This window comes from Mytilus californianus, unplaced genomic scaffold, assembly GCF_021869535.1.
Source record: "Mytilus californianus isolate M0D057914Y unplaced genomic scaffold, xbMytCali1.0.p SCAF_6, whole genome shotgun sequence".
Lineage (NCBI taxonomy): Eukaryota > Metazoa > Mollusca > Bivalvia > Mytilida > Mytilidae > Mytilus > Mytilus californianus.
Window position 1 is genome coordinate 77087188 of NW_026262712.1, and position 13323 is coordinate 77100510.

Genomic DNA, 13323 nt, shown 5'->3' on the forward strand with positions numbered 1-13323 from the left:
CATGCTATCACTTATCTCTTTACAATAACTCTGATACTGTGTATCATTCGCTTCATTCACTATCTGCCGGTCTGGTAATTACGACACCCGGATCTGGGCAAATAAATAAAGCTAGCGGAGCTGAAAATTATGCGGAGACACTGCGCAAAACATCATCCTAGAATTCAATACATGTGTAGGCTCAGATTTAATGAACTCTAGATAATTTGTACCTATCTTAATAATATATATTTAATCATTCACTCATTCAATTTCCGCTTTTTAAATATATTTTTATGCTGTTAAGATTGTTCATTTGTATGATTTCATCAAGATTGTCTGATTTCATACAAAAGAAAATTGTCCTTCGTTGAAATAATTGACAATTTTGGTTTGATATCAATTTTATTTTTCCTTTCAGTTGAAAAGTTGTAGATAATTTGTTTCACAATGTTCGCTTATTAAGCCAAATATTGTCGGACGGGAAGATAATATCTGAATTGAATTGAAGTAGGACAAAAGTTGCTGTCAATTCGGTGGCGAAACAATAGAGATCACCCGGCTTAGGTTACACGATGGCACTCTCCCCTCCCATGTCAACACCAAACAGTTGATTAAACTCCAACAAAAGCTTTGCCGCTAAAATAAATATTAAAAGGAAAACCATATATTTGATTAAGAAAATAAATTTTGAAAGAAAACTATTTTATTTTATTGTACTGCAATTTTTTTGTTTAAATAAAGTCGTTCTCGAATATAAATTTTATATTCTTTAATTCAAAGGAGTGGAAATTAAACATGAAAGAAAAAAAATATCAATGTTTTTGAGCATTGAAAAAGTAAAGTTTGATAAGACTTAATTCCTGGTGTTTAAATACGTTCTATTGACAGTTATTGGCTTTGTGAAGAAGTTGTTCATTTACATTTATCAAAGAGTGGTTGAATCTGGAATATTTCTTACATTTCAGCGACTATTTGAACGTTTGTAGAACAACTTTGGAATAAATAAACAGATGTGTCTATGGCTCATCCTTAGGAATTCAAACGTTACAGTAATCGTTTACAAGCGAACCGTTGCAGCCTTTCGCCAGTGTATTGGTATTTCGCCCACAGCCATGTCAACAACTATAACTTTTCTATATTGGATGACACTTCTTAAGGCACGGTGACAATAGTATCTCAACCGGATACCCTCATTGTAAACAATGCGTCACAGAAGTACCTTATTCGCAAGTAAGTTTTACGTAATATATATTTTTATTGTGATTTTATTTTCCATAACTGAATTAAGTTTTGTGCTTTTCGATTTCAAACAATTTATTCTTCAAGTCATATTTGTTAAAACTTAAAAACCATGACTGTTTTTTTCCAGCTTCAGCAATAAACTTTTCATTTATCTATTCAAAGTTAGTTTGCTTTGTGATACCTTATGCAAAGCGTAAAAGGTTTATTAAGTCCAATTCTTAACTATAACATTTTTTTGAAAATTAAACTAGTATCGTTGTTTTGTAAAAAACAAGGATTATTTAAAATGGTTATTATTGTATTTTCAATGCAAATAATAGAAACCAAGAACTTATTTGATAGATAAGAAAACTCTTTGCAGTCAAATATTTTGGTAAAAAAACTAAAAATTTTCCCATAATTGTCACAATGGCGTGTAAACATCAATACAACAAAAAGGCGTATACCCACTGATCAGTCATTTGTTTTTTTACTTTTATGTATGTTTCTTTTCATGAAAGGTACAACTTTAACCTTGATGAACCCTTATATCTGGTTTTATTGTTAAACTATTATAATTATTTAACACATCATTGACAAAATACGAAAATGAAAAATACATAAATATTATCATATTAGCATTTAATGTCCACTTGAAATATCAAGTTCTACAAAAATATTGAAGACAATAATTGTTTATTTCATTTTTTTTTTTGGTTTATATTGATTGAAAAAAGACGTAAACAATTGTAGTTAGTTTCAGTTCCATGCACCTTAAACAAACAATTTACATACAAAGCAAGAGTTTCCAGATAAACATTAACCATCTCTATGTGAAAAATACGTGCTCTTGCACTTATGATGGTTGTTAATTTAAAAATAGTTTAAAAGCATTTTTTCAATAGATAAAAAAAAAATATTTCAGATCTTGAAACATTTTTTAAAATCAAATTTTGAATGCATTATAGATACTTTAGTTATAATTGGCTCCGATAGCAACAAAAATACAAAAATTCAATCGCACTAAATCGAGATTATAATTCAGTTTTTTCATGTTTGGGACTTTTTATTCTATAATTGATTGATTGCTGTTTGCTTAACATCGAGTACACATATCTCATGCATATTCAAGACGAGAACAAATTAACAATAGATCCAATAGGTACGTTCTACCAAGTGGATCTTCCGGCAATAAGTGAGGAGATTTCGACTGCTACTGGCAAATCGGAAATGGAAAGGGGGGGGGGGGTTGTTTGATAATGCAGACATTTTCTGTCATCCCTCAAAGAGTTACGAGTTTAGAAGACAGCCATATCCCTACACGAGAAAACAAATTTCAGTTTCACATTCCGACCGGACGGCCCTCTTAAACATAAGAGATATCTTCAAGTTAATCCTATGATATTTCCTCAAGGTTTTATCATACCGCTCAGATCATCTTAAAATTTTGTATAACTGCTTTGCGATGATAACAAGACTTGAATCGATAAGATAGTTTACAATCCAGAGATTTAAACGATTGGATAACATCAAGTTTCACCTAAGGGAATAATTGAAAGACGTCAAAACATTAAAAAGTCCAAAAAGTTAAGAAGAAGTGTTTAATAAAAATCAGTGAAATAGCAATGATTTTATGCATTTATAAAAATCAGGAGATAGTTGTCTTTGAGTTTATGCCTATTAAACCATTGCTGTGTTCTCAGTTCCTGTATTAAATGTGTTTTTTTTTCATATTCACATGTTTGTTGACATCATTGTTTAAAATTGGATTAGATAACTTACTCACTTCTTTTCTCGAATGGAGTTGGTTTATCACTTTCATTTGAAATGTTAATCTGTCTGGAATAAGGTTCGAGTTAATCATAAGCCTGGTATCTTTGATGAATTTATGATACTATTTGGTCAATACCACTTCTTGTGGATGTTTCTCCTCTAAAGTATCACCAGACCAGTGGCCAATGTTCCGTCGCGTACTTGAAATATAGATGTTGTCATTGTATGCAAACTTTCAATATACAGAATGTTAAATTCTTTTGAAATAAGAAGGTTTCCTTTCCTTCTTCCTTAATAAAGATGGCCTTAAATCAAATTTGGCACAACTTTTTGTAATTTTATTTTCAATGCTCCTCAACTTGGCAATTAAAAGTGATTCGAGTTGATACAACTGCTGGTGGACATTTCGAGGGAGGAGGGGTTATATACCAGCTCAGTAATTAATACTCAGGTTGGACATGAAATATTTTGAATTCGGTCATTTTCTGTTAAATTTCTGTTCACATAAGGTTAAAATCTTTTGAATTATTCAGTTGTAATTACCTGTAGCGATAGATGGCGTGAGCCAGATTTTGCAGTATATCGACATTGGTGTTTCGCCACTAATGAGTCTAATGTCTGGCGTTTTTATTATTTTTGATGAATTTTCAAAGATTGAAAACTGTTTCACCTTTTTCGGTAGTTATGATCCTGAATATCATTTTTAATTTGCCCTTCCAATTGTTCTGATTTGAGCGTCATTTATGTGTATAATGTAAACAAAACGCACGTTTAACGTTCCAGATTATTATAAGTCTGGTATCTTTGGTGAGTTTTTACAACCACTGGTTCGACACAACTGTTGGTGGATATTTTGTCCACGAGGAAATCACTCATGACATAATATCATTGATATTTTCTGTAAATTCACTGTTCATAAAATGTTGAATTATTCGAACACTAAAGTTTCGTTACCCCAGGCATAGTTTGACTCAGCCGTATTTGGCACAACGTTTCGGAATTTAACTGTTTTGATTTGAGCGTCACCGGTGGGTCTTTTGTAGACGAAACGCTCTTCTGACGTACCAGATTCTAATCCTGTTATTTTTGTTGAGTGTTTACCTTCTCGACTACCAATTAGTTGCAATAAAAAAAACCTGTTGTGAAAATACCTTATACCTTACTGTAAATAAAGGCAACAGTAGTATACCGCTGTTCAATAGTCATAAATTGATTAAGCGAAAAAATTGAGCGTTAGTAGACTTTACATTTTCAAATTACGCATCGCAAACAATGTATTTTTTTAAAAACTCAAGTCGGTGTCCAGTATGTAAAGATATCAATTGTAGATAAGCGGCAATAGTAGTATACATATGTTCTTATCAGATAGTAGAGTTGTATTCATACACATTTAGAGATATACATGTACATGAAAAGACGTCTGAGCAATGTCACAACCGAAAGAGTTTTTTCTTTTTTGTTCTTTAGGTTTTTTTTCTGTTTTTTGTTTTGTTTAACCCAAGCTTCATTACATGAGAATAACACTAGATCAATCTATTTAAAATATAGATCTCGGATTTCGTTATACTACGTTATACTACATACGAGGTATGTAGTATAACGTAGTATAACGAAATCCGAGATCTATATTTTAATTAGATTGAAGTATGTAGTATAACGTAGTATAACGAAATCCGAGATCTATATTTTAATTAGATTGAACTAAAATATAGATCTCGGATTTCGTTATACTACGTTATACTACATACGAGGTATGTAGTATAACGTAGTATAACGAAATCCGAGATCTATATTTTAATTAGATTGAACACTAGATATAAAGTAGTTCGTCCGAAACGACTTTCTGGATTTACCTTCATCAGGAACGCCCTAAACCAAAAAAAAAAAAGAAAAGCCATGGATGTATAAATCTTGAAAACGTGAGGAGCAATATGTCCAAAAAAGGATAAAAAAAAGAATAGCAAAATGCAGCTAAGGTCAACTTTGCCTCAGTGTATTTGAACCTTAGTTTGTAATTCTGCTTAATTCATCAACGACGAATGTAAGAAAAAAATAATATAATTCATGTCGGTACCGAAGCCCTGACTACTGAGCTGATGATACCCTTTGGGCTAACAGTAAATCCAGTGCTTGTAAATGAAAATAACAATTTCGTCCGCCCGAAGGGCTTAGCTGGATTTACCTTCATCAGGAACGCTCAACCCTACCCCCCCCCCCAAAACAAAATAAAAAAAATAAAGCCAAGTATGTATAAGACCTGTAAATGTGAGGAGCGATATAATCGAAAGGAGACATTAAGAGAATAGGCAAGTTCATGTAAGGTCACATTGGCTTGGGGGAAATGAAATCTTTGTTTTGAGTTATTTTGAAGACGTACTCCAAATTAGTAAAATATCTGAAATACTCAAGAAAACCCAAAATCTGTGCGCTTGATATTTCTCGTACTAAAATATGAGACGAAAGATACCAAGGGGACATTCAAAGGTCAGATGTAGAAGAGAATGACAACGCCATGGCAAAAGACGAAAAGACAAGTCCACAAAACACTATATAGAAAACTAAAGAATGGGCAACACTAAACTCACCAAAAACTTTGGGTGATCCTAGTTGCTGCGGATGGGTTAGAAGATCCGCTTCTACTAGTGGCAAGCGTCATGTTGCTCTGTATAACAACATATTCCGTGAAAAGTTTCAATCGGTGGTAAACACAATCAAGGAAAAGAGGATATCGTATCTAAATTCATGATGATAATAATTCAAGGTAATGAGTATATTAATCTAAGGTTTGGTTAAATCATCAATAGCCAGTTTATTTTTTCAAAAAAGTTATTTCACATTGTGAAATTAAAAAAAAATCTATGCAATGTAAGTATTGGATCGCTATGTATTTGGGATCTGGCCATACCTTACAATTGAATACCTCAAAATATGTTTATTGAAAATCTTTCATATTTATGACATATTCGATTGTTTTTATTCTAATTTAAAAATTTTAATTTTAAAGTAGAACATTATGAAATAAAGATTTGTTTTACCGGTATACTACTGTTGCCTTTATTTATGTGAATTTTGAACATGGTAATACTAGGTAGGTTACTGTTTAAAATATCCAATATACTAGATAGTAATTAAAATTTATATCAAGACATTGCTAAAATGATTGAATTGTACATCACAAATCTTTCAACAGAAGTTAGAAAATTGATTTAAGATATCTAACTAAGTTACTTCTATCATCCCATGGGGCCTCGATGACAGAGTGGTCTAAGTAGTTCATCTACTGTATCATTAGCCTGGCAACACTGTGGTTATGATTTTGAATCCGGCCCGTGACAGGTGCGTTCAGGATTGTCAGTTTTCCTGCTGAAGGTCGATTCTCTCCGGCATCCCATCAATAAAAACGACCACCATGACAAAGCCAATAGTGCTGAAAGTGACGTTAAATACCAACAATCAATCAATCAATAATCATTCATCTCAAAAGTAGAGTAAATTTCCGCGTAAAATAATCATACATTGAATCCAAGTGCTATGACCTGGTAACCTTTTCCATCTACATTATGAGCATTTCAATTGCAGTCCAAAGTGATAGTCTAGATCAGTAAATTTACCAAACATTTAAACTAGATACCGGTAGAAGATACATACAAGAAATATGACAGCTTATATACATAAACATCGAATAAATGAGTCCTCGAGACACCAAAATGATGAACTATTTTGTGACTGAGAACGTAGAACTACTAGTATCCAAATTTTGTTTTCAGTCATTTCCTTTCATCACAGTTGGAAAAGTTATTTAATTAGCTTACTTTTCAATGACTATCATAATCACTGTGTCTGCCTTAAATTTCTTTCTTAAAGCACATATTAAGATGTTGTTTGCATTGAATTGCTTTCGGGTAAAATGTAAAGATGTATCTTAAATCAATTCATACTTTTGTTGATAATTTAGAATTTCGTTTGTAAAAAATTACAATGTCTAGACGAAGAATCCAGCATTTAGTAGTAAAAATAGTGCACGTGTCATAAGACATTATACTGAAAACTATCTTTGTTTTTTTATCATTATTATTGTTTGTAATATGTAAATATATATAAAAAGGTAGGTCTTTAAATCATAGTTTGTTTGAAAGATAGGCTGACATGTTTCATTAAAATGAATATTAAAAAAAACAGAAATAAAAAATAAAAATACAAAAAAAAAAAAGAACAAAACTTATTGTACCGAAAAGCTTTTGCTTAAATGGAAGACTACTCAGGTCTATCAAAGTAAAATTTGAAGCACGGTTATCTCCCATTGAAACATTTTTTTACAATTTATTAAATAGATTTAGAAACGTTTTTGGATTTAGGGTTAAAAGATTTCATCTGTTTGGGAAGCGAAAAATACTTTGAGAAGAATTATATGAAATAGGAAAAATGTAAAGACATAAGCAACCGTTGTATAAGTTTTCTACAAGACGTTTTCGATTGGACTACCAAAAATTATTATGAAATATCATAAATCGAAGTAAAGACAGACAAACCTTGAAATAAAAACAGTCGGAATTAAGTCAAACGGGATGAGACGAGGTGTGTTGACGCGGTAATCGTCTCCTACTATGCATGATTCGCCGTCATGCACCCCGTATTGTGTTTGTTAGATTTATGGAATTCTGTTAATGCTCTTTTATCCGTTTAAAATTAGTGACTTAAGAAAGATATATGTCATATCTATCTCAACTGATCCTATTGGCCGTGTGAGCTATTGCTATCACTTGGAGTTCTTCATAAGAAAAAATTTCAAAAAAATCTTCTCTGGACCAATGTCTTCCGAATTTAGGCTGAATGATTTCTATAGTATCTTGTGTAAATTTTATTATTATAGTTCCTGTCAATCAACCAATATAGCTGTCATTACTTGAATTAGAATATAAGGGTAAAATGCAAGAAGGGCCTTATATCATGAAAACCAAAAAATAGATAGAGAAAATCTACTGGAACAATAAAGAGTGGTAGATCGAAAATCATCCAGAGAGATAAAGAAATATGCGAACAATGTGATTTAAAAGATCTCGGAGATAAACTACATTTCTTAATGAAGTGTAAATTTATAGCTATAGAAAGAAAAAAATATATTGATGAACCAAATATACAGATCTACATCTATGCCCAACAAATCCCATCAAAATGATGTTTGATTGAAAATCAGCTTATCAGCCACACCACTCAAAAACACAAAATTTTCAAATAAATTTGTCTCTCCAATTATAAGGGTGTTAGTTGATGAATACCACATGTTTTGTTTTCTTGATAATAGGTGGTAATTGTTGCATGAATGAATTAATAGTAAATACAAATGTGAATATTTAGTTAATTACAAATGTAAACATGTAATACAAATTAAAAATTATAAGAAAACAAATACAAATTTAAATTTTTTTTTATGTGTAGGGATATATAACATCAAAAACTTTCCTTCATTCTTTTTAATATCTGATTTCCATGTTTAGTTATAAAAATGTCAAAATAAAAATTTCATTGTTCCTGTGCTGGAGTGGTAATATCAGAAACTGGACACAATGTGTATTATCATCTCTACTGTTAACATGTTTTAAACATCTGGTTATTAAATAATATTATCTGTCCCTTTATCCGCATGAGATGATAGATTTACAGCTCTAATTAACCATTTTATAATTTAGAGAAAATATCTAATTTTCACTCTGAAGGGTTTAGATGTAAGACTGTATAATTAAATTCAATGAAGTTATGAATATGACAAAAAAATCAAATTTTAAAAAGCTATGTACATTTATAAGGCATATTAATTCATGTGTGTGTTCTCCTGACTGAATCATTCAATTTATAATTGTAAATAGTGAACATACTATGTTTTCTTTTAATTTATATATGTGCTATTTATATCATGTAACTTCTGTATACCATTGTATTGACAAAGGTTTATCATAATAAAGATATATATAAAACAAAAATGCTGAACACGTCAAGATTTACCATATTTTGATTTTCACCAAAATTATAACACTACTCCTTGTAGGAGTTATTGCCCTAAAATGACGATTTTCTATGTTGGTGTTTTATCTTTCATCTTGAAAACGGAAAACTATAACAGACAGACAGAAACTATAAACATCAAAATGATAAGCAATGCGTAATACCCGAGACGTTTTTTTTTTTAACCTTAAATGACATATATTTACTAATTTGGAATATCAGTAAAAAAATCAATATTAAGAGGCCAATACTTCTGAATCCAAAACTTAAAAAAAAAATTTCCCGTCAGTACTTCCTCATATGCCCGATTACCACTTAACAGTTTGAAAAACTCGTAAACCAGCATAACATTTCCCGCAAATTTCAATATCAGATTCAAAACAGAATAATGTGCAACAAAGCAATAAAAATGACATTCGTTCCATGGTCAACTTTTTCAGTCCTCATTACAGTACTGAGTAGACGAATCTGATTTTAAAAGTAAGATTGTAGTCTTTAATCATTCTAAAGGTTATTGTTCGAGATTTGGACATTTTGCACTTCCGATATGTGCAGATTATTTGAGATTCTAAACCCTAATCAGAATTTAATTTAAATTTCTCAGAATATACACTATATAATGTCTTTGTGATGCACTTCCTTTTTCGTTTTAGCAAATCATAGACTTTGCCTTTGCGTTATGTGGGGAACGGGGCTATCATTTTGTGATCTCGAGCTTTCTCTGCAGCACCACTTGTTTAACAGCAACCTTTTAACAGTTATTTAAACAAACATGTCTAATAACTAAAAAGGAAAATTCAATAACTTAATTTGAACAGTAATGTAGTGCTACATTTTTTTTAACATGAATACGCTGTTGATTTATAAAATGTCTTTTCGTTTTTTCTTCTCGTCATGGTGTAATCCTTCTGTCTTCGACTTGTGGTTTTTTAATTGCACATTTGGTATCGTCTGACTTTTTTATATGATCTTTATTTAAACATCCCAATCTGTTAAGCATTTGCACTTAAATCATCTGTACTTGAACTAGTATTGCAATATTAATCATAATTCATTTAACTTTTGCACTCGAGTAACCTCCCTTAGCTCCATTTTCTTCCGAATCGTTCATGTTTAAAAAGCTTGTTAAAACCCGTTTTCTTTGTCTACCTATACGATTATTAATATGTTGACAAGTTAATTGGAAATTAAAAGATAAAATCAAGGCAAAACTCTTAATAGCAATCTTATCTACACATGTTTACAATACAATACTCATTTTCTGAAAAGAAATCTTAACAGAAATTATATATGATTACTAAGAATGTTCAGATACACGATTGACAGACTGAAATAGGATACTAATTAATATTTTTTTTAGTAAATTTGATTGACATAATAATTTTATATTATGTAAATAAGTTCAGTTGGCGTTATACGTTAATCGTTTGGCTATAATGCATTTAGTTCAATTGGAATCACTGTAAAATAGCTAGTTTTATTAATATGAACCATCTGAACTGTAAAATGTATTGATAAAAGATAAATTGTCTACTAATAATGTTGAATTAAATCTGTGAAATTCGCACATGTTTTAAACACATCTTAACAACTTTTTAAACAAATCTCTGTCTGACTGTTGACAATACCATTTGTGTAGGTCAATATTATTAATGAATAAAGTTTACTAAACACTTTACGTAAAGATATTAAGAAACATAACACTAACGCAATGCTTTCATTAAGGAACTGACAAAAATGCATCACATACTTCCTACAATTTTATCAATCAACAGCGTATTATTGTTTAAATGAATCAAAGCTATCGTTGATTTTGTCGTAAATCTTCTTCCCACCATATTTATTGTTTTGTATTAGGGACTGGTCATTTGTAACCTGCAAAGGGGGTGTCCAATTTTTCTATACTTCAGATAGGGGGGCATCGAACAAATTTTGTGACCCACACCCACCTCTTCCACATAACTGAAAAATATATTTTTTTTGGCACAAAAATCTTTTTTTTCGCCTCGCTCTGCTCGGTTCAATTGTTAAGATTCAATTTTCAATTCCTAAGTTTCAACATCTTCTTCCAAGCATGTATTCTAATCTAATGTTAGTTTACAAACTTCTTTAATAAAGAATATATATACAATATGCTGAAATTTAATGAAGGTGTGGTAAATGTCAATGAGACCATAACAGGCATATTCCGTTAGCCCCTTCTGACGGTGTGATAATATATTTCACAACTTGCTCGCTATGTCCGTGTCTGTAATTTATGTATAACTGGTAAATCCAAAAGGCAGGGATTTCGTTACCACAAATTAATTAAAACCTTTACCAAATTCATTCATATGTATACAGATTTGGTTAGAAAGTTTGGCTGCACCTGTAAAATTCTTATTACAAACGGGATATCCCATCCAAGTTTTACGGTGATGTTGTTTATAAAGCCCGTAAATTTAGACACATTCAATGTAAACTAATTGATCCTTTGAATAAACTTATTCTTAAAGCCAGGTTATCAATTTAACACAGTAGTGAAATCTTTAAATATTACTATATAGGACTTCTAACATTGTTTTTGTTTTGTTTTTGAAAAATTAAAACATAACTGACTATATGTTGATATACATACAGTTATGATAACTTATGATTCTACATCATGTAGAGAGCTGTTTACTTAAATTTTGGCATTGCACAAGGTCATGCGTTTCTCAGACTGTCTTTGACTAAGACCGTTGGATGTGTACTTCTTGATACTTTAGTCAGGGCAAACATGATTTATTTATTAGTTGTAATTGGCATTGAACTGGCTTTCAGTAACTACGAGTACTCTTTTTTCGGTGCTTTGTGTCTTCTGTTTTAGTGCCTATTACCGATCTTTTGAGTTGCAAATTGTAACTGATTTTTACGGTTTGTTCTTATGGTGTTCTGTAACACCGTTGTCCAAGGTTAAGAGATGGTTGAGAGCTCACAAACTTGTTTAACACTACCAAATTTTGTATGTGCCTGTCCCAAGTCAGGAGCCTGTAGTACAGTGGTTGTCATTGGTTCAGGTATGTCATACATGTATTGGTTTCCGTAAATTGTTTTGTTATAAATAAGGCCGTTAGTTTTCTTGTTTGAATTGTTTAACATTTTTCATGTCGGCCTTTTTATAGCCGACTATACAGTACGAGTTTTTCTCATTGTCGAAGGTCGTACGGTGGACATAATTGCTTACTTCCACTTCATTTGAACTCTGTTGAAGGCCGTACGGTGGCCTATAATTGCTTACTACCACTTCGTTTTAACTCTGTTGGATAGCTGTCTCATTCGCAGTTATATCCAAATAAAGTTCCCTGAAGTCATAAACAACTTCTCTCACTTTAAGCTCTAGATCCACTACTGATGCAATAATTCTTTGAACGATAATAATATAAATAGAAATTGTATGCATGTATCTTTGTTATAAAGAATAAAAAAATCCGAGAAATGTTTTTTTAAGTGGGTGGGGTTGAAATGTTAACGTCTTTGGAAGGGGGTCTTGGATTTATCTACCTTCCTCAAGGTAGGGACATGAAAAAAATCAGAGAAATTCCACTGTTACCTCCTCAACCCCCCCCCCCCCCCCCCCCCCCACACACCCACACCCCCTCCAAATGAAAGAAAATGACCAGTCCCTACGACGTGTTTTTTCAAAAACAAATGGTCGGAAATCATTTTAGCTTGTCCGGAATGAGACGTGTTTGACACAGACGTCATACAGGTACTTGTCAAGAACAACGAAACGAACACCTCTTTATACTTAAACTTCACGTTTCATTATGGTCTCTGTTTTTTCTCCATCTGTTGTGTATTTTGCTGTAATGTTGTCTCTCCTTTTTTCGATTTATGAAGTTCATTGACAAACTACTGCCGACCTGGTAAATGATGACAAACTACTGCCGACCTGGTAAATGATGACAAACTACTGCCGACCTGGTAAATGATGACAAACTACTGCCGACTTGGTAAATGATGACAAACAACTGCCGACCTGGTAAATGATGACAAACTACTGCCGACCTGGTAAATGATGACAATGCACAGGTATCGCCCCGTGTTAGGTAACCAAAGAAAAATTTATAAAACATTAACAGTTGAAATAATTTTTTTATCAATGACCCCCCGCCCCATCCGACTGTATTGAAAAGCATTTCTGTGTCTCATAACATCGATATACATACAACTTTACTCATACGATACATTATGTACTATCCTTATTTAAATCCATTTAACTGTGAGTCGAATTCCATACTGAAATGTGAAGACAGAGGTTTTGATCCTCTAAGTAATGACATACCCTTGGATAAATAGAAAAATGAGTGATACACAAATCATTCT

At 31.8% G+C, this 13323-nt stretch overlaps 1 protein-coding gene across 1 annotated transcript in view; it reads left to right on the forward strand.

Moving 5' to 3' along the window:
* The first annotated feature begins 888 nt into the window (after positions 1-888).
* Positions 889-13323, forward strand: part of LOC127704333 (signal peptide, CUB and EGF-like domain-containing protein 2) — a 78212-nt gene continuing 65777 nt past the window's right edge. The window contains exon 1 of the mRNA XM_052208346.1: positions 889-1212. Coding sequence (XP_052064306.1) covers positions 1185-1212 — 28 coding nt within the window. The 5' untranslated portion in view covers positions 889-1184. The remainder of the gene's footprint in view (positions 1213-13323) is intronic.